Below are 23787 nucleotides of genomic sequence, written 5' to 3'. Positions count from 1 at the left end.
TATACAGTAAAGTTAACAAGTTATGTTAGTCGACTCGATCGTGATAATTTAGCGGTAGACAGAGTAGGAAAACGCGCTATTTTCATGGTATATTTATAACTAAAATTATTTTTTTTTTTTTTTTTAATATGTATTTAAACAGTTGTTTTTGAATAAGAAAATGTTTTTAATTTGAGTAGAGTGTTTTTATTGCGTATAGATTTTCCTTATTCTATACTGCTAAAAAAACGTTGATCGCTCAAGACTAATTTAAGACTAAAAATACGTAAGGGAGTCGGTCTAGAATATACTTTATTCACCACATCTGAGCAAGAAAATGTAATTGACCTTTGACTAAAAGCGTATATATTTCTTTATTTTATCATAAACAATTGCTAAAAATCTGCCAAAACAATGTAGCGTTGCACAGCTAGTCGTTAGAGCAGCAATGTAAATTATAGATTTCGACGTACTAATAATAGCAGCGGGAATGTAGAACCTGCTAAAAAGTCAAAAATTAAAATTTTCTCTAAAACTAAATTTTAGAAGAATAAGTAACGATATAAAAACTTTATAAATCCCTATTAAGGGTATAGCTTTCTTTTTTCCCGAAGACCGCGAAAACTCTTGATTTCCGTTTAATCGCACACATGAGCACACTCCAAGGTATACTGTAAAGTAACAGCTTCCAACATACAATAGTTATAGATGCGTACAACTATCTTAGATAGGGAAATATCGGAAACAAGAAATAGGCATCTTACTCTGATAGTCAAGCCACCGGTTAAGGACGATTTCAAGATTTGCACAGTTCCAATTTCCCAATTAGGCCTTTGCGGAACACTTGGTCACAAGTCATCGCATAGGAGAAGCTGAATAAATTAGGCAAAGAACAAAGTCCTCCTACACAGGGTGCCTGCTCACCAACAGCACCGATAGACTAAGGCAACATGGAAAAGCAAATAATCTAGATAGGAAAGGAAGCGAAACTCCACTAACTGGAGAACCAGAACCGTTGTGAAGCTCTTCTCAAGCCTTGTAACAAACTCAAGGCGGAACTCCAGAAGTCAACACCTTTTGACGAGATTTCCATCCGCAACCTGGAATGAAATCTTGCAATGGTCTAAGAAATTCCGAAAAAGTTTCTGAAGGGCTTATGAGTCAAGAAAATCCACATGATCTTCCATGGGTCTGAAGTACGAGAACAATCTTCGGAATTGTCAACGGGGTTTTTACAGGACACTGTCCCTCAATGAACCTCAGTAGATTGAAAATTAAAAGAAACGGCGAATGCGATGTCTGTGGGGAAGATCGGGGAACACCAGTACACTCTCATCACTGAGTGCGCCGAGACGACAGACCATTCGTGCCGTGAATTTTGGTACGACTGTTATTGGGGATGGAGAACTACCCTCTATAAAACCGTCCCAGATACTGGCTTTTGTCAAAGCCCTGGGACTGTATGATGAGTTATGATTCAAGAAAGGGGAACACAATGGATCTGTAAGGTCGAAGTGATTAACCCCCCTCCCAGTCATTCTAAAGTTCTAAATTCTAATACAATAGTTACAGAAGTCATATACAGAGTAGAGGATTTGCATTACCCGTTCACTTATGATTACCGATCACTATCCGAGCACTGTCCTTCACATACACAAAGTTTTGTACAGCGTATTCCCATTTTAACACATTTACAAGATGTACATCGCTTGCGGCAAGTACAGGAGGTAAGTTCTACACAGTGTTTTGAAACTTCTGGAATTGCTATCCACACAGGTCGGTACGATCCTTCCGAAGTTAGTATCCATCCCCACTCGGTTGGTGAATGTATCGTGTATTGTAGACTTTTGCAATCAAATCCCGTGCCTTGGAAATGTATTTTCTTAATAATTTCATCTGTTATTATTCTGGCTCGTTTGGATATGTTGTTGTGATATGTTCCATTTCTTCACCTTTTATATACTTTAATTATTGTGCTTGCATGAGCAGATCAGTCAGATATTGCAGAAAAAGTTGTAGCAATTTTGCTGCTCGTAAAGTTACTACGAAGAAATTGAGCATGTACACCTGGATTTGAATTTGCATGTAATTCTGCAGTGAAGAAGTGGAAGCAACGACGCATTACCTCCTAATTTTTTTAAATACCAGGTTCCATTGTGTGCATAGAAAAGGGGCAAAACGATATTGTAGGGCATGTGCTCGTATGTACTATACTTGTTGTATGTATGCTCGTAGGCACATACTTGTATGTCGTCAATATACACTCTCTGCAGGACAGAGTTAAGCCAATGATTTAAAACTTTCCTAGGGGTGAATGCAGGATCGTGGTCGGTGTACTGTGGATTGACAGTTGGCAAAGGTGGATCACTTGTTACTTTACCAGTTACAGGAAGAGTAGTGTAATATTCAGGTAGACCAATTTGGGATTATAGTTGTTCCACTGGCGTCATGGTTGATACGAATGTTGTCATCGTCTATCTCTAGAGTTGCTTCACTGCGAGGATGCTAAATAATAGTAACACTTGAACCATGGAAAGAAGTAACGGCAGTAGAAGACGACTGGTTGTGATCAATGTTATCTACTGCTGATGTTACAAACACAGTGGGACACGACTTAGAGGGTAAACACCATCTCCGAGTATGTGATATAGCAAATACATTAAAAATTTCCACACATTAGCAATTGATAGTTAGATAGTCATTAGGTCGTTGTATTACTTTTCAGGATCTATATAAATTGTGTTTTTACAATACGACTATAGATGTGTAACGCTACAATATTTTGGCAAATTGTCAAAAACGTTTAGTGACAAAATAGAAGCATATTACCGCTGAAAGACTAATTCTGCTAGCGAACAAAAAAGCATAATGACAAACGTTTTTGCTAAGATGTAACTGATTTAGGTATTTTAGCAAATTGCGAAATGGAAAAAATAAAAAATTCAAAAAACAAATAAAAAATCAAGATTTATTAAAAAAAAAAAAAAAAACATAAAAACCAAATACATCGTTGGGAAGCATGTTTTCTCCTAATTCATAACCACTAAAACATATGCTTTAATATCAAAGGAAAATTGAGTATAACCAGGAAATATAGAAGTGTGTCTAAAAATTTTGGCGGCCGTTTTGATTACGTCATCAAGACCGCTAGAGGGCCAGAAAAATTTGTGTTCCGAGCTTTTTAGACTCGTCTATCTATCTGCTTTCTGAATCCAAAAGGGCGTATTGGTTGCCAGATGTGAAACTTTTTTCAGCCATCTCACCCCACTATACTAAAGTTGCCATTTTCTACTTGCAATGCCTGCGAGTTTCGTCAGTATATCGACTTGGAGCCTGCATTTTCTCCTAAGTGAAAGAAGTGTTTTTTTTTCGGATTTTCCATGTTATATTTTGCATTTATGTTTACTTGACAAAAACAGAATAAATATTTCACATAATTTTTTTTATGTTTTATTAAGAGTCTATTACGCTGTACTGTTTGTGTCGCTCTCAGGGATCGGGTGAAGCCACTGTGTGGCCGAAGGAGATATATATTATATTTCAGAAATCTCAGCCCAGTCCTATCGTGTTAAGCCAAACCCAAAATTCCAAACGCCCGTGCTTTGATTAAGGCTTGATTAAGGTATGCAGAGCTTCAGAATTTGCCATAAAATAGCGAGTAATTTGTTACAAAACCATATAAATTATGTATCGCTGTAATCACAAAACTTCAGTCTATTTCCGTATTGTAACGGAATTTTAAATTATGTCTTTATTTTTGAGAAAATTTAATCGAAACATAAGGAATATTTTGTTGATGTTTGACTATCAAAATCTTAAAAATAAAGAAGTTATCTAAAAATGTGCTTCAATACGGATATAGTATAATCCTTTATGTTTAATTTCCTTCTTCTTTCCATTTGTGTAAAAACCTTAAAGTTAGGAAATATTGCAAGATACGAGTCGATATACTGTGACAGAAATTATTACCAAACCAAATCAAAACATCCAGTATATGCTTAGCTATATTTGATAATGTTTTGTCGGTATGAAGTGTTATTGTATGAAGGCTGTTTTACAAATCCCAGTTTGTTTACAAATAACCAGACTTTATTTAAATAAAGAAAAAAACAGGTTTCGTTTGATTAATAAACGTTCATTGACCCAATGCGAGTTCATATTAATTAATGGAAATCGTCTAATGAGTGGAAAGAGACACATGTGGACCTCACAATCTTCACAAAATTTTTTTTTATTTTATAATAATTTTTCTTTTTTCAAAAGAGGTAAAATATGTTTGGGAAAAGTCAAACAAATAAAGTCAATAAAATACAGATACAAATCACATAAAGTTTTGATTACAAAAATGTAGAATAGAAGAGAAGAATGAATTGAGCTTTATAATAAGTACAATTTATAAAATTACAGCATTTATTAAACCAGTTCAAAAAAGGAGTGGAAGTCAGATTTAGGAGTTTTTGTTGTAGTAAGGCTCTTGGCTATCTGGTGGGTAGGCTATGTAAGCGAAGGTGAACCCGATGCCACCCTGCAAAGTTGGATACAACGTTTCGTTTACATCTTCATCAGAGTGGGACTAACGATTTGATATTGAAGAAAAATATGGTCAATTTTGATATAACTGGAAACGGGCTACAGGATGACGTCCTCAATATTTTAAACAGATGTCTCTGAATTGAGAAGATCATTAGGATTTATCTTAATTATGAGTGGATTGGAACCATATTCGGCACGTGGATAGTGGTACCCGAATAGAGTGCTCAGACGGCCAGACGGACAGACAGACAGACGGAAGTAAGAAGAAGTTTCACGTCAAATATGCACACAAGAGCACCACCATACACAGGATGTTTTTTATTAAACACAACAATACCGGGTGCGCCTCAAAAGTACCACACACTTGGTATTTCGAGTCAAGTTGTCGTTATGAACCGCATGTTATAATTTCAAATAAACCATATGCAAAAATATCAAAAGTTGACATATGATATATCATTCTATTCAGAGTGTCATTTTCTATCGAATAAAGTAAAAAAAACACCAAGAGTGCCATTCAAAAATCAAAGGTTGTAGTCATTTCCGGTGTAACCGGAAGTGGCCGAAAACAATTGAATATGTCAATCAATCCTAATTTATGTCATGAACTAACACACCAAATCTCGTTGTTTTATATGAAGAAAAATAACATAAGTTATAGGGGTGAGCCACTTTTGAGACGCACCCGGTATATACAGGCAAGAGTTTTACCTCTATGATATTCCTAATATTTCATCGTCATCTGAAGACATGGGGGACTTTGTACCACTCTCTGGTGATGTAACAACAGAATATTTAATATGTTTTTATTTTTTCTTTAATTTTTTTCCCAAAAAAGACACTAAAAAGTTAAACATACAGGAAATGGTTTGTCTCTGTCATACTCCTAATCACATTATTCAGCCACTACTAACGTACTACTTTTGTAATGTAACCAGAGTGTTTTATTTTTATTTTTTTATTTTACCATTTTCAAAAAACTTCGACAGTTACTTCGAGCAAAGTAGTAAATTTATAGGAAATATAATTTTTATGGCCGAATTTTGCAGTTTCTGAATTTCATATAAAAAGTATCATCCCCTATATTCTAAGTATGACATTTAGTAACATATGTAGAGCTCTTAAAAGTGACGTAAAGGAAGTAGAGAACATTTATATTTAATTGGCAGTAACTTTCATAGTCGTATATAAATTCGGGCAATATCTTTCAAACAAATTTATTGAAGGTAACTTTATTAAAATATAGCTATCAAATAGACAGAATGTAAAACTTTTTATACTACCCTTAAAGAAAATAATTTGGTTTAAAACTACCACAAAATTCAAAAAGAAAAAAATACTATTTATTGTACAAAAATAGAGATATTTTAAACCGCCCAAACATAAAATATATTAATTAACTCCGATTTTCTTTGCAGGAAAACCACCTCCAAAAGTGTTATGGTTCATTAACGACCAACCAGTACAGAACACAAGCAGAATGGGAGTATCCTCCTCAACAACCACGACCTCTCCGAGTTTAAGAACAGTGAGGAGTGAACTAAGAATCACAAACTTAAGTAGGAAAGATGTCCATTCCGAACTAACCTGTCAAGCCACTAACAACAACAAAACTGGGCCATTAGCAGCTACATTGCACGTGGATATGAACTGTAAGTAACAATCTCTGACTTAAACCATTTTAAAATCATTGAAAAAAGCATTCCATTGTGAAATATATGTGTCTACGAATCTACAAAAACTCCATAATATATGTTGTTACGGTTCAAAATTTCACCGTAACTTATTTTACTTATTTTGCTTATTTTTAGGAATAAAACTAAAACTTTCTTGAATAACTTGAATAATAACGTTTAATTAGCTTACTTCTTAACTGTACATTGTAACAGTCAAATTTCCTCGCAACGACCTCTGTGTGCTAGCTCATAAAATATCGCAAATAGCTATTATTTTTGCATCATGTTTACTATAATTTTATTGTTAAATATTATTTTATTTAAATTTTACAATTATGCAACCCGATATACACCGCGCTATAGAGCCACAGAATATTATCACTGGATGCCGCCCAGCATTAGAATTTTTGTCCATCTCTCTAAATCTTTGGTCATCACTTGTCCCTTGTCACTGTCAGATCAAATCAGATGTTTTTAGATTTATTTATCCTTTGTTTTGGTTATTGAAATTTTATAATTATCAGATAAAATTTCGTAGTTAAATTGGTTATTTTTGATGTGGATCGCAGTGTGCAATTCGTTCATTTAATGGTGGGAACTTGTGAATAAGTTCGTTCATTGACCGGATATGAATTATGACAATGAAAAATATTCTAGAACGTCGTTTTTATTTATGCCTTTTGTGAGTTGGACTAGTCGAGATATATAGTTCTCTATCTATATCCTGGAGGAGATTTCCGTTTGAAATCTGATTTTGTGAAGGAAATCGAATCCTTGCATCACTTCTTGTGTACTCCCCGGCTGAAGAGTGTCGTCGTGAAGAACTGGCTGCCGTTTCGTGAAGCATTCCCTGTAGGTGAATAGCAGGTCTTCCTAGAGAAGGATTAAGGCTTCGAAACACCTTTGGTCAGAGGCGTGGTTGGATTTTGATGATTTTTATGGACCGCCGACCAATTTCCGTAAGGGATTAAATAGCCAAATTTTCCGACCGATATTCCGATTCCACGTGCCCAAGAAGTCCCCGATAGTTCAAGAGCAAGAAGACCGATCCAGACCGTAGAACAGAACAGTCCAGAATTCCATCCGTTCCTGTTGCCCGTGTGTAGAGTTACCCGTTGGACATCATAAACCCTCATTGAGGTTTTTTTTATGTTCACCTTTTGAAGTCCTACACCTGGCCGGCATCCGTACGTCTGCTGAAATCCGTGGGCTCCAGTGACAGTACACCGAGCTGCTGTGCACCGCCGTAGCCACCCTGTAGCTATACACCGTAGCTCAGCCGGAGGAACTTCCGAGTTGTTTCAAGATTGTATATCGATTAGAGTAAGACTGTTTAGATTTAGTTTGATATTTGTAATCTACCCAGGATTTTGTACTTAGTTTAAGTAAGGGGGATTATGACGTCATACTTTTAGTTTTATTGATTTAAATTTCATTTCACTTTACATCTATTTTCATTTACCTTCAATTACATTTCATTCATTTCTTTTCTTTATATAATAACTTTTTATATATCCTATTTAACTTTTTAATATTTCAATATATTGCTTAAATATTTTTAGTAGTATTATTTACAGTCTAGTCTCATAGTTAAGTTAGAGTCACTTAAGTACAAATAGTTATAGAATATTTGAAGTTCATGATAGTTGCACTCAACAGTTCGAGGTTAGTGTTGAAGTCTACTTAATAGTTACATCTTTATTGCCGAGTTCATAGAGTATAATCTCGTGGCGCCCTTTTATTGATGGCTGTTAAAATTAAAAAGCTAGTGGCCTCTATGCAACTCATTCAGATTAAGTAAACTTTGTGTTTTATTGAACTTCGAATAAGAAAGGGCGTGGCAATTTTGGCGCCCAACGTGGGGCATATAATTTCTAATAATATCTTATCTATAAGTCTCATCATCACAACAATTTCTTTGGATGGAGTTGTCTCCGATAACTGTAATATAAAAGCTCATTAATATAATATCAATTTGTCTGTTTAAAACTACCTTTCTTTCTACAGTGGTTACTAATTCTTTATTTAGACTTATGCTTGTGTTAGGATAATTCTTGGCATATTTCTTCGGAGGATTCTTGAACATAGACTTGATGTGATTATCTTTTGTCTGTTTTCAACGCAACAAGTGGGAATATTGGGTCTGCATATATACATATGGGTTAAGGATTTTATTATGTATTTTTCCTGTGTGGAATCAATTGGTTTTACCTGATTATAGTTGAGTTTTCCCTAAATTACATCTTGTTTATATTACGATTTACAGACTGACGTTTCAATTGTTTGTCAGCTGATTGTGTGACACCGGCGTTGAAGGTTGACAGATCTTTGTAAATTAGGTTTTCGATCTTTTTAAACGGTTTTTTTATATATGATCGGAAAATGTATTAATAATTTTCCGAAGATATTATGTTCGTATAGGGATTATTATAATTTTATTATGATGTAATAAAATGTTTCACTCAATCTGTATGCATTAAATAAAATTTTATGTCAAATTTTATTTTGGGTCTTTTGTTTTACTGGTTGCCTGTGTTATATTTTATGTTGGTATTTCTGACTTGGAATCGAGCATGTTCTGAGGATTTTGCAAATAACTCGCCCTTGTACTTCGAACCGCCGTGGTAAACGCAGCATTTCTGATCCTGACTGACTGATAAAAACTCCATTGAAGTTTTTGGCCTTGCTTTGCCGTTCCGAATTGGGATTGTTTCTTTGGAGTTGTCTGGAATTCTATTGTGGGTCGAGAAGACTGGTTGTGCAGTTTTGGCACTAGTTGTGGGCGATTTTGGCCTGTGTGTGGTTCAGAATTCCAGAGAAGCCTTGTAGAGGGATATATTCGTCAGTTGGTAAGAGACATACGTACACTGTGTAATGTTCTTTTGTACAACTATTTATTTTAGAGGACAGGATTTTACAACACGGACTGTGTGTGATGGTCGTACGAGATGAGTACGAGGACTTTTAAAGAACCCTTTTCCATGGAGTAACGTGTGGCGACGCCATTTTGTTTTGGAACGTCCACATGGTGGAAAGGTATTTTATTAAGCCCAAATCAGAACATGTCACTAAAATAGATCATATTTTAGGGTTCTTCTTCTTCTTCTTTCTTGTTCCTTGTAGCTATTACTCCTTAGTGATGATTACGGTTTAGCTTAAGATTTTTATCAATTTTTTGTACTGGATTTGGTACTGCAACTAATGCCATTGTGACGTGAATGCCACTGTGACGAGGAATGCCACTGGGATACTGAAGACCAGACACCTGGATTTTCTCATGGACTGACTGGAACGACCACTGGATGACAGATAAGACTTTAATCATCTCTTATTTTATTGCGTTTATGATTGATTAAAATTTATTACATTAAAATACGATCGTATGTGAACTTGGTCTACCAGGGGATTTTTTTTTACATTTAAATTTCATTTTATTTTTTATAGTCATTTAATCATAATCACAAATACGCATCAGGGTTGTTCACAGTTTAGTCACAACAATATTTTGTGATACTATTCATGATTTAATTTATTTTACGGATAGTTCATTTTTACTAGTATATATATATATTTCATTATTTCGTATTTAAATATTTGCTACATTTTATGATAGATCTTGACAATTTGTTTTAACTTTAAATTTAATATTTATTAAACGAATCCAGTACATTTTAGACTTTTCAATCAGTACACTTTTTCCATACACCTCCCTTTTGATATCTCTTGTTCTGTGCATATATATTTAACTTAATTATTCACTGAGCTAGCTGGAACCTATTTGTAACGGAACCTGGTGAACCTGAGTTCCCATTATAAACTTTTTTCACCCAAGGTGACGTTATAACGTCGTACAGTTTGTGAGTTCTGTTGTTAATTGTATGTTCTTTTAGCCCTTGGCATACTCTTGAAATGTGTTTATTTTTTAGCTTTTCTTGTCTTCTGCAAACAAATATAAGCTATATTTTGTTAATGTTTCACCATCGAAATCTTAAAAATAAAGAAGTTATCTGAAAATGTGCTACAATACCGACATAGTATAATCCTTTATATTTAATTTCCGTTAAACGTTAAATGCCGAACGCTTTTATTTTGCTACTTTTTTGGACTAGTCAAATTGACTCTCAATACAATAATTCTAGTCATGCAATTAGACATAACTTAATATATTTGACAAAAATTAAACTTTCAGTTACGTAATCTAGGGAGCGACATTTAAATTTATTGTTGTCAACCATCGGAACATATTCGTCGCCGGGCTGATTAATTAGAACTTAAATTTCCCGCTGGGATTCAGGTGGTAGCTCTGCTGTAAAAATTTTAAGTTGTCACATATATTTATTTACTTCCTGACATTGTCATTCGTTTTGACACTTTAATTTTGGATTACGAGTTTTTAGTTTAAATCATGTTTAAATGAATTGTGCTGTAAAACTTTAAGCTTAAACATTTTTACTAGCAGACCTTGCAGTCGAACATTGTTCTTTTTAGAACCTCTTTTAGCGCAAATTGGTACCGGATAGCTTAATAGCCGTTGCAAAAAACGTTGCAGAAACTTATTAGAATATTTTGAACGGGAAAGCCATAGTAATGGTCCTTTATACCCCTTAAGTGCTGTTACGGAGGTGAGTTTGGTTGATGTAAATAATAACTGTTTATATATTTATAATTAATTTATTTTTGTTTCCTAATATATTTTGATCAAAAGAAAATATTTAAAAAATAAAAAATCGGTAAAAAAACTTTTAATTTAAACGGTTTTATCTTATGTGCACTGAAAACTAGAAAATAATAATAACAATTAGGTATTTTGAACTTCTAGTTCAGAAATATTTTAGTACTAGGCAGAATAGCTTTTGGGCATATTAGACTAAAATAAAAACGTGGGGCCCCTCTGAAATCCTACCTATGGCAAAGCATATCTTTATACTTTGGTAGATCATGAGCTCGGCGTTCGCTGGTGAAGCCGCCACGGCTGGTTATTGATTGTCAAAATCTCCAGTTACGATTATAGTAAGTCGATGCAATCCACACTTAGTATAGAAGAAAGTATTACAACAATAGTTAATGGGCCCCACGTTTTTATTTTAGTCTAATATCCCTAAAAGCTATATTCTGCCTAGTACTAAAATATTTGAACTAGAAGTTCAAAAATATAATTAACTAAATTATTTTCTACCTTTTCAGTGCACATAAGATAAAAACCGTTTAACTTAAAAGTTTTTACCGATTTTTATTTTCTAGTTTTTAGTATTTAACGGAAATGCCTACCGAATATCTATTTAATTCATTTAGTGCATAATTATTACATGGTTTTTTACTAATAATTTATTACAATCTGACGCTCAGGTGTTTCTGACGCTAACAACTCTCTTTGTCTCTCTCCTTGTGATGCCAGCCTAGACTCATGACGCTTAGGTGTTTCTGCCGCTAACAACTCTCTCTGTCTGTCACGTTGTGATGCTAGTCTGGACTCATGACGCTCAAGTGTTTCTGACTCTACCAGCTGCCTTTGTCTCTCACGTTGTGCTATTAACCTGGCATCATGTTGCTCAGGTGTTTCTGTTGCTAATCGTTCTCTTCGGTTTCAGGTTTCATATTCACTTTCTTTTGCACGTTTCGTTCTATACTTTTCTTTCGCCTTTTCGAGCCTTCTTTTTCGTTGTGTAGCAGTTTCGTTTTTATTTTTGTTTGTTTTTTAATTTATTGTTTCCATGTTGTTCCCACGAGTAATGGACATTTTAACGGTCGACCCGCCCAGAGGTCCAGTAGAGGGGCAAGGCTATAATATACAACAAGAGGCGCCCAATCTTGAGGGGAAAACACTTGCAACATTACATTTTAGCCACCCTAATGCCATACAGTCCTCAGCACGTTTTAACCTATTACCTTAACTTGGGTGGTAAAGCTACCGCTAACTACGTAGGTATATCTAATCACTTATTTTTTTTATCTGTCCTTCTAACGTCACACAATCTTGGACACAACTGTTCTGGACACGACTACTCATGCCCTCACCTAATACGCCATTTTGTAACGACGTCCATCTTGGATTTTAAATTTTGTCATAATCACAGTATTCTACTAGTGTAGCCCTTTCATTTGATACCCATATTGAGGGGGTTGTGGAAAAATATGAAATCCGCCATTTTGTACCGGCGGCCATCTTAGATTTACAATTTTATTGATATTACTATATTGTATTGTCATCGGAACTAAAGGTGTGTACCAAATTTCAGATCAATCTGACAACAGGAAGGTACTTAAATTTCAATTGCTAATTTGTCGAGCTAAATAAAACCGTTTAATAAGCAATGCTGTACCGGTCAAGCTAATCAAGCAATCAAAGTTTATTTGATACGATCTATACTTAATTTCAAAATACATTTCGAAGTGGCGAAGTTTTCGGAGGAGTGATTTGAGTCAACCACAATAAAACATTTCGCGCTTTCGGCTTAATTCAAGAAGCCGAGAAATTTCAGCCAAATTGAAAATTAAAAGTTGAGAGATGTTTTCCTTCGATTAAAATTTGATTACAAATCTGTCAGTTCCAGCCTTCGTTCGGTCCAAAAGTGATGGATTAAATTCGGTTTTTCTTTTCTTCTTCGGAAGAAGTTTTTCATTTTTTTTTCTAATTTTTTTAGTGGTCATTTAATTTTATTTGTGGTGTTGAATATTTCAACAATTCCATATTTTTTATTGTACATTTTAATTGAAGTGCTTCTTTAGTAATTTCTAATAAAGAAGCACTTCAATTAAAATGTACAATAAAAAGTATACGGAACTGATACGGAACGAAAGCATAACGTATAGCGTGAATAGAATCAAAAATACGGAACGAATACGGAGTTGATATGGAATGGAAACGGAAGGTATTAGAATTTAGATTTTTTTACTTTGTTTTCTTTGCCTAATTTATTCGGCTTCTCTATGCATTCTTTGACCAATTTCGAATTGATTGATACTGAGTTGATTGTTTTTAACGCTGCTTGACTATCAGATAAGATGGATATTTCTTGTTTCCGATAGTTCCTATCTAAGATAAGTTGTACGCATCTTTCGATAGAGTAGATTTCTGCCTGTAAGATGCTGGGGTAGGTGCCCATTGGTTCGGAGTATTTAGTTCTCAACCCAAATGCTCCGATCTCTGTTCACACATTGGTTTTGGAGCAGACGTTTCTCTCTTCCAATCCTTTTTATTGCTCAATACTACATTGAGGTGTTTCTCAAAGTTGTAAATTCTCGGCATATTATCGAGTGGGAGTTGCAGGAGTGGTATTTCCTTTTTGAGGGTGTTCCAAGCCTCTGATCTGACAATTCTCCCAGTACTGATTCCGTTAGTGACCATTCTAAACATTGTCGCATTGGCATATCTACCGATGACAACGTGCAGTGGTATTAGATCTAGAACGACCTCCATTGCTGCTGTTGGACAGGTTCTCATCGCTCCTGTGATGCAAACGCATGCCAGTCTCTGGACTTTGCACAGGTTTAGCCATGCCGTCCGTTGCTCTAGTTGAACGGAAGGTATAGTGAGAATCAACCTTTGTAGCGTTTTATTTTTCTTTTTATAAAATTCCAAATTTTAATATTTCTGGCGCCATCTATTCGCTAGATGTTAAACTTCATTCAGTACAGGTAGCGGTTCCTTTCCATAAAAACAAATTTTATTCAGTATAGACGATAGAGTTCACTTAATTGCCTTTGGTCATATGACCTGTCAATTCGAAGACTTCCGTTTTGCGAAAAGGAGGACAGAGGCTTTTTCCGAGAGATTGAGATCAGAAAAAGACGCGTGGTTCAGCGTCCGACGAATCTCAGAGAAAAAGGGCTTTCTGAAACACTTTTCCTAACAGTAAAGGCACGGGTATCCAAAAGTGGAGATTTGAAATCCTGTAGAATATACTGTTCAGAGCCTAGTTCGTGTTTTTTTTGGCCTTTTCCTGGAATAAGATCACATTATTCCCGTTTTTATTTATTTTGATAATGTTTGATTGTGCATTACTGGTTTGGATCAGCATATAGTTTGGCTATATTTTGGAATGTGTACAGCTGATTTTCAGACCAGTAACTGGCGTATAAGAAATTGACGTATAAGTAATTGGCATATGAGTAACCACTTTTGAGACAGTATTTATGACTCTACATTTATTCTACTGATATCGAAGACTCCTGCTACTATCGAAGAGTCTACATCCACTTCCGTTAGTCTGGAGACTGCCTGCCTATCTGTTCACTACGTCATAAATTAAAAAAAAAATACAGATAAGTTCTAAGTTCAACACACAAGGTATTCCCTAAATTTTTTTTACTTTGAGATAATATTTTGAATATCTCTGTGAATTGTTGTCATTTATTCCATATATGATAGTCAAAATTTACCTTTTAGTTAACATTATAAGTCATGCTTTGTCCTTAACGGTACGTTTTACTTCAGTATGATCTTTTATGTGAGAATCGCTAACACGGATTCATTTTTGAAGGTTATTGTACACGACTTGTTTCGAAACATCATCGTATTGAGACATACATAAATTTCACCTGTTTTTATTAAGTAGCTTACTTAGTTCAAAGAATACAGTTACTAAATTCGAATCTATTTAAAATAACTTGCGGTTTTATTGGGATCACTGTGACTAATTGATGATACTTGTGTTCGTTTTCAATAAATGTTTAATGTAGGATAGTTATTTCTGACTTTTATTCCTGATAAACATAATAGACCCTTAATGCTGTTGATTACTTTATTTTAGCTATGTTGTGATATCGTATTTTTCTTATTGGAGTTTGTCTAAGTAGACAGTCGTAGTGGAAGTGGAAACGGGGAAGTTGTTGTCTATCTCTGTTTAAGCATAGACTTTTTATAGGCGTTTCATTCCAATGCATGTAATTCCTATGCCTAGAGATCCATTGCCGGGCCTGTATACGGCTCGGATGAAAAGTTATTAGTCTTCAAACCATTTAAAAAATATGTAGGTGGCGCCGCCTACAATTAGTAGTCATATCCCAGGCACCAATTTTTATCCAATGATCCACGTTAGTTCAGAAATTATTTGGAAAAAATTGAAATAAAAATGAAACTTCTACATCCTGTTCTGTACTAAGTATTTTAGGACATACATTTAAACGAACTTTTTTACTTCATTTTATCTGCAAAATATGCTGCTGAAGTTTCCAGAATACAGTTCGGACCAACCTGTATATTTTACATTCTACATTAATTAACCGTTAACATAACCTTAATAAATACCGAAGAAATATCGATCAGAATACGTAAAAAAATGTTTTCGCATACTTCCCGGCAATTCAACCATTCGAAAATATGCTAAAACCGTTGTTCAATTCCCGAACTTTAACCGCGTCTCGGGAATATTTATCTCCGTATTTTATTACAAAGTAAACAGTAAGTAAGTCTAGCGATATGTTTTTGGTGCGCCTCGCTCTTTCCCCAGCCTCTCGTAATACGAACTTCGCCCCGACTCCAGTTTCCCAGGGAGTATATAAAGCTTTTATGCGGAAAATGTGCTTTTTGGGTTCTTATTGTGTTTAAAAATTTAGCTCGTCGTTCATATTTTTGAATAGGATACCGTTGATATCGTTTTCTTTGCTGTTTTTCCCGTTGTATGTAATATAATAATATAAACATATTTTCGAAGAAAAATATTTTGTTTGGGAAAATGATATACATAATTGAGTTTCTTGTTTGTTAAGCCCTAAATACACGTAACGTTCTATCTGTCAGTTTACATACAAAAAATAATAATTTTTAGGGTTCTGGACCCAGTTTTTAGAAATGGTGTGTAGCATTAGAAGTTATAAAAAAATGATGGAATGTTTTTTTATAAGAATTTTCTTTTAAAAAAAATATTAAAACAACTAATACTATGCGACGGAGCTGTTCGCCGGTGAGCAATGGGTCGTAAGCTAGTAAAAATTAAATTGTGATAATTACGTCTTTATAATATACTGGGCGCCACTCAGTTTTCCATTTACTTTCTAAAACTTCTAAGTTGAGTACTCTCATTGTACTAAATGATGATGTTCTTAGTCCCACGTTTATGAAAAAAAATCTTATAAATAATAATAATGTTGGAGCTGTGTTCCCTCTAAGCAAATAATAAGTTATAGTATGAAAACAGTGTAAGTATTAAATAAATTCCTGTGATAAAAAAAGAATTGAAATAACATTAGAACATGATTCCTACAATATAAGCCTAATATAAGATAAAAATGTTTTTCTTTAATGAAAAAGAAACATTAATGTTATATTTAATTAAAAAAAAAAAAATTAAAGATACTATAAATTTACATTAGGACAACAAAATGCATAGATCGTAACTTCTGATTCAGGAGAATCACTGCTGACAGAATCTTTCAAATTTATAGTATCCAAATCACAGGTAGATGAAGTATCCTCACATATAAGATATTTCTGTACATCATTTTCTAATATGTTACTTTTCGCGTTGTTACTGTTCATTTGGTCGGTTTGAGGGGGTTCGGATGTTAATAGTTACCTCTTTAATAGATCATATCCATATATTATTTTTTCCTTTTCTTGGGTATGAGATTTTATAATAAATTGAAAGATGGACACTTTTTTTATGCGACGTTTCGCTCCAACATAGTGGACTTTTTCAATTTTGAGTTTTTGTCCTTATGATCAACTCAAGTATTAGCCAGATCGGCATTGCTTATCAATTTTACTCCATCTGAAAAGTATTATAAAATAAAGTTCGTCGCAAGCTGACGCAGGTGATCTATACAAAAATTAAAAGTGTATGAATATGGCAACAAAAATATTCAATAAATACGATATGTTTTGATATGTTTTTTTAAATGCCTTTTTGAAGTTTGAAAACGTAAAATTTTTTATACCCATTTAAGAATCATCTTAAAAATAAATAAAACTAAACAATCACGAACTTGTTTAAAAAATAAATTTAAAAGTACATACCTTGTTTAACAATATCCATAGTAGCTTTCAATTAAGTACGTACCCGTTTAACTCCATAATATACAGAACTACTATGAATTTTTTCTTTTCACTGATGAGATAATGATCGCAAAATTTATTTTTAGTGAAAATATTTGCTAACAAAAACGCTGTTTATGAAAAATAATATACAGGATGGTTGAACATTGCTATAAGTATAAAATTATATATTCAGATATTAGTAAATTTTAACTTATTTTTTGATTTTTGTCCATGGGACGAAGCACTGTGTGTCGTCTAGAATTTTGTTTTATTTGGAATAGGCATCTAAAAGTTATTTAGAAAAATCTACCTTCAAATTACAAAAAAATTAATACGGCCCAGAGAAAGCTACAATTAAAATTCCAACAAAAATATGATTTTGTCATTGTCAAATTCGATATCACATTTGTTTTTGTTTACAAGAATTTTTGTGGTTTGAAAAAGGTGGTAATTTTTTTCTGAATTGGAACGATCATCTACAAAAGAATTAGTTGAACTGAGAATAGTATTCGGTGTATGACTTGTGTTTGCTGTTCATTACTCGATCACTTGCAGGCCTCGCTGATACCACATACATCCACAATAATTTAACAAATAAAAGAAATATATGTAACTAAAGGAACTTTATTAAACTATGCTAATTAATAAAATGTTTATATAACCCCGATTTACAACCAAACAATACCTAAAATGATTGTAAAATTCACGCCTAACAAAGAATATTCAAGTCATTGTTGTTTTCTTCTAGTTCAATTATTTTTGTCTTCACACTTCCATGTGCTTAATACCTAAGGGCCTTTAGTTTCAAACCTCAGATTTATTCTTTAAACTGTTGACTTATTCGGTACAGGCTGTCCGGAGACTGAGATCCGAACATATCTAACACAGCGACAATACTACTTCCTGCAAAATGCCGTTTAACCGTCCTAACTTTTTCAGGAGCTGCGAAATTCATAATTATTTTGTACAAAATTACTCTTCTTGCTACAAAAAATACCGAGGGTGCCATTTATAAATCAAAAAACGGTGAAAAAGGAAGTGACCAAAAACAGTGGAATACGCTAATCAATCCTAATTTATCCCAAGTGGCAAAAAGAAATTCTAAAAGGATTGAATTATTTTATAATAGTCGAATAGCGTTGTCTTAAGGACTGCTTGATTTTATTAAGCGGTTGGTTTCGACCATTCCGTTTTTTAATAAAAGTTGTCATATTAAACTATTTTCTAGTGATTTTTACAACGTATCCTATAACGCATTAAACGATAATTTCTTTTAGTATGATATAACACTTAATAAGACAATGCTATATGATAACAAACATATTATTTTTATTAGACTCTTATACCCACCATGTAAAAGAGTTCTATAATATTCATATAACTAATAGTCACAAGATCATATAATAGTTACTTAAACTTATCTTATTAAAGTTGTATTACGTTGTATGATAGAATGTTTTATTGCGTTAAAGCTACGGGTGCTGTATACAACACCAGTTATATAGCCTTATATGATAAAATTGTGATTAACAAAATAAATTCGCTGTAATATCTGCATTATAAAACAGGTAATGTATAATATAACCTCATTTTTAAATTAAATGGTATACGTAGTTATTTATTTTGTTATTGTTCTGAATTACAAAAAGTAATATCTACGTACGAGTATAATCAATCACAGCTATTATGAATTCTGGACAAAAGTTGGAAAAAAGTTAACAAACGCAGTGGTAGTTATAAAGAGCATGTAAGAAAAAATTCCTCGAAATTACGACAAATAATCCCGAGAAATCCCTGGGTTCTCAAAAGCCAAAATCTCTCGGGTTGTCTGGCTTCTTCAAAGCATTGTTGCCACGTTGATGTGAAAGTTTTACTGTAGTAATGTTTGTATTATTTTATTGTTGTTTTTCCTTATGTTAAGTCCTTATGTTGCGGCTCACTCGTCGGGCACGCATGAAATGCATTGCGTGCATGAATCCATGAAAATCTGATCATGTTTGTTAGTTTAAATACTAATCAAATTAGATTTGGCAACATCTATTTGTCACAAATTTCGATATGTCCAAAATAGTTCTATAGTGCGTGGAAATTCTACGTAATGATAAATATTTATCCTATACCGTTTTATTTTACAACAAAGATTTATTTAAGGGATTCATTTATAATAAAATGGTTGCATTATAATTTGCCATGTTTAAGGCAGAATTTTTGTATGGCTTATGACCGCCATTATATGAAGCAACATTAAAAACATCAAAATAAATTGTAAAATGTTATTTTTGAGAACTATTTTGTGATAAGATTCCCACATACAGTAATAAAGTGTTTAATTAAAATTAAAACAAGAATTTTTTGAAAATTTTATTTTATTGTTTAAATTTATATGTAAACCCTTAATGGAAAATTAAAGCGCTTTAATTTTTGCCAAATACATACCTATAATCTACCAGTAAAATTTTCGGCGCAACAAAAATTGTCTACTTTTCAAACCCTATTAATGATTTTTTATATTACATATTTGTTGTACCTTCTGGCTCTACCCGCCATTTTCATTGTCGAGTAAAGTCTCCTTTTTAACAATCCACATCCTCTAGATTCATTTTACGGAACGCTTAAAATATAATTTGCTCGTAATATTCTTCGGTAAAAAATAAAATACTCTTGTACCTCGCTAAATGATAAAATGTTTTTATTGTTCTGTTTCTTAGATGTGACCACGTAATACACAATAAAACTAGTTTTATAATAGTCATATAACGCTGTGTAAAATAGAAGTTTGCATAAGAGATGTATACCCCTTTTATAGAACTTCTATACTACTAAACGGTTGTATAAAAATGGGCCTTTTTTGATTGTAAAGCTATCATATTACGGTCATATAGCACGTTATATGAATTGAGGTATCCTATAAAAATTATCACATAGCTGTTTATACAGCCTTTATAAAATAAAATTTGCTACTTGGGATGTCATATACAAACATACGAAATCTCGTTTTTTTATCTAAAAAAGTAAAAACGTTATAGGGGTAAGCCTACGTACTGGCTGCTAGTAATATATCTTTAACTTTTTCCTGGTAGAAAGGTCACATTATTAACAAAACTGATTCGCATATTCTGAACTTTGTTGTAGATTTGTCCTCGCGATATAGACACTTTGTCTTGTCCGAATTTCTCATTTTTTTTTCGGGTTTTGTCTCAAAATCTGTTCGCCTTGGTCTGGACCCGGCATAACCTTGCTCCGCTCATCCATTGTATTTGAGATGTATAGGCCCACGTACTTAATTTCTAAATATATTTTTGAGAGGCGACACAAAGTTTCCAGAAGAGCCGATTTTACTCAACCACAATAAAACAATTTTGCACTTTCCGATTAAATTAAGGAGCCGCCAGAGAAATTTCAGCCAAATTGAAAATTAAAAGTTGAGAGATGTTTTCCTTCGATTAAAATTTGATTACAAATCTGTCAGTTCCAGCCTCCCATCGGTCCAAAAGTGATGGATTAAATTCGAGTTTTTTTCCGAAGAGTTTTTTTAGTTTTTTTTCTTATTTTTTTCTGGTCATTTGATTTGATTTGTGGCGTTGTTGGTGAAATTAAGAAAGAAGAACTTCAATTAATAGTTATTTCTCTATCAAGGGAATTATAAGGGCATTAATAACTGAGGCACAATAATTTTCCGAGGTTATTGACACTTTATAATTCCCATGGTACAAAAAATTATTAAACATTTTCCTTTGAATAAGAAGACTAAGGAAGGAGCATATCAAAAATCTTAGGTACACCGCGATGGGCCTCAAATATGGCCGACTTAAATTCCGGTTTATCAGTGTCGTTCTAATTTTATTTAAAAAAATGTAAAACTATGATGTAGGGTGGCAGATGGGGTAGACTCAATAATTTGTTGTTTTATTTTACGTTGTGAATAAATGTTGGTAGTTATTAAAATTGTTATAAAAATATATAATTCTAATAAAATAGATAAGTTATAATAAGTATTTATTAACACAAACATCCGATACGCTACTGAAGCAGGTAAAGTCAAATTAACGTATCTAAATTCTTTTGACATCTAATCTTTGACAAGTAATAAATAAAAGCTAAAATGCAAAAGAAAAATATATAATTTAGTTAATTTAAATTGAATTTCATAAATGATCGGTTTACTACATGTATGTATATTATATAGTCACTTACTAGCGAAAAGTTGTTCCATTATTTCACTCAATTTTTGCCGAGATCTACCGCACGCTACACAACCAACTATTTTAGAGTCTTTTTCGATAAATCGCGATAGTGTCACTGTTAATTTAAGTTCTGCCACAATTTCCATCTAGATTTACTAACTTTATACGACTATCAGTAGTAGAATAAATAATAAATAACATAAAATAAGCTCCGTAAAGACTGACAAATCCACAAAATTTCAAATCAAATTCAAATGTGTCAAATGAATCGTCAAACAGAACTGTCAAGGATCCCCACCCTAGAGTGCTTTTATGGCGCTTTTCCGCCCACCATGCATGAATACATGGATAGCATTATGCTCCTTCCTTAGTCTTCTTATTCAAAGACATTTTCCGATGCACCTCATCAATCATATCGACATTGACACTAAAGGCTATAAACCTGCCTAAATGAAATTTTGGCAAAAATGTTGAAATTTGTTGTATAATTTAAGATAGCAGCTCTTCATTTTACTTTATAGAGCAAATGATTGTAACAGATATTTTATTTAGATTAAAGCTGCAAAAAATAGTTTAAACCGAATTTTATTATCGCTATGTTGGTCACATTGCGCCGTTTTCAGCAAGGTTGTCCTTTATTATTTGACAATTATCCTAATGTCAGTCATTATTTTGTATAATATCGTGTTGTTGTTGAATCTTTGTGTAATTCTAGTTTTTTTGCCTATTTTCATAGTCTCTTTTTTTAAATTGTACTTTTAAGCACAAACAGTTCTTTAAAGAACTAAATTTTCGAGCATTTCTTGAAATTGTGTGTTGAAAATATGCCAAAGCATCTAAACAGTCGATGTAGACAGCTTGTAGCTTCTCTGTTTTTTAAAACTATTTTGAACGAGAACGTGACTATAAAGCTCCTTTATACCCTTGACTGCAGTCAGAGAAGTAAGTTTGATTGATAAGCACATTATGCCACTCTCAAAGTCAGTTTTTATTAAATTCTGTGATTATTAGTTTGTGCATTAATAGCAACCTCTTACTTGTTATTACCACTTATGGCGTTGTAAGATCCGTACATCAATAAATAAATAACCCATAATAACGCTTAGAATAATCGTTATAATGGACTAGTTTTTGCCAATATGTAATAAATAAAATAAGGTATAAAACAAATAAATCAATTAATTATTAAAATATTAGTTTGGTTGTGATATAATAAATATTATTGTTTGTCAATTTTAAATTAAGATTCATCTCATAAATCCATCACAATCTGGCAGCGTTGGCACCATCGCTTCATCGTCCCTCAAAGTTGATCACGTACATCGGAAATTGTTTTGCGATTACCATTATTATCTTTAAAAATATTTAAATCATAGATTGGTACTTACAGTTCATATCCACATGTAACGTAGCTGCTAATGGTCCAGTTTTGTTGTTGTTGGTTGCTTGACAGGTCAGTTCGGAATGGACGTCTTTCCTACTTAAGTTTGTTATTCTTAGTTCACTCCTCACCGTTCTTAAACTCGGAGAGGTCGTGGTTGTTGAGGAGGATACTCCCATTCTGCTTGTGTTCTGTACTGGTTGATCGTTGATGAACCATAGCACTTTTGGAGGTGGTTTTCCTGCAAAGAAAATCATTGTTAATAAATATGTTTTAAGTTTGTGCGGTTTAAAATATATCTATATTTTTTGTAAAATAAATAGTATTCTTTTCTTTTTGAATTTTAGTTAGTTTTAAACCACATTATTTTCTTTAAGGGTAGTATAAAAAGTTTTACATTCTGTGTATTTGATATCTATATTTTAATAAAGTTACCTTCAATAAATTTGTTTGAAAGATATTGCCCGAATTTATATACGACTATGAAAGTTACTGCCAATTAAATATAAATGTCCTCTACTTCCTTTACATCACTTTTAAGAGCTCTACATATGTTACTAAATGTCATACTTAGAAAATAGGGGATGATACTTTTTATATGAAATTCAGAAACTACAAAATTCGGCCATAAAAATTATATTTCCTATAAATTTACTACTTTGCTCAAAGTAACTGTCGAAGTTTTTTGAAAATGGTAAAATAAAAAAATAAAAATAAAACACTCTGGTTACATTACAAGAGTAGTATGTTAGTAGTGGTTGAATAATGTGATTAGGCGTATGATAGAGGCAAAACATTTCCTGTATGTTTAACTTTTTAGTGTCTTTTTTGGGAAAAAAATTAAAGAAAAAATAACATTTTAAATATTCTGTTGTTACACCACCAGAGAGTGGTACAAAATCCCCCATGTCTTCAGATGACGATGAAATATTAGGAATATCATAGAGGTAAAACTCTTGCCTGTATATACCGGGTGCGTCTCAAAAGTGGCTCACCCCTATAACTTATGTTATTTTTCTTCATATAAAACAACGAGATTTGGTATGTTAGTTCATGACA

General features: G+C 33.1%; 1 protein-coding gene across 1 annotated transcript in view; it reads left to right on the top strand.

The window, feature by feature from the left end:
* Window positions 1-23787, top strand: part of LOC115876219 (Down syndrome cell adhesion molecule-like protein 1) — a 337865-nt gene that overhangs the window by 65892 nt on the left and 248186 nt on the right. Inside the window, 1 exon segment of the mRNA XM_030891919.1 lies at window positions 5931-6164. Coding sequence (XP_030747779.1) covers window positions 5931-6164 — 234 coding nt within the window.

The sequence above is a fragment of the Sitophilus oryzae genome, unplaced genomic scaffold (assembly GCF_002938485.1).
Source record: "Sitophilus oryzae breed Bouriz unplaced genomic scaffold, Soryzae_2.0 scaffold_1420_pilon_pilon, whole genome shotgun sequence".
NCBI classification, from domain to species: Eukaryota; Metazoa; Arthropoda; class Insecta; order Coleoptera; family Curculionidae; genus Sitophilus; species Sitophilus oryzae.
Note: the sequence above shows the minus strand (reverse complement) of the source record. Positions and strands in the feature narration are given on the sequence as shown.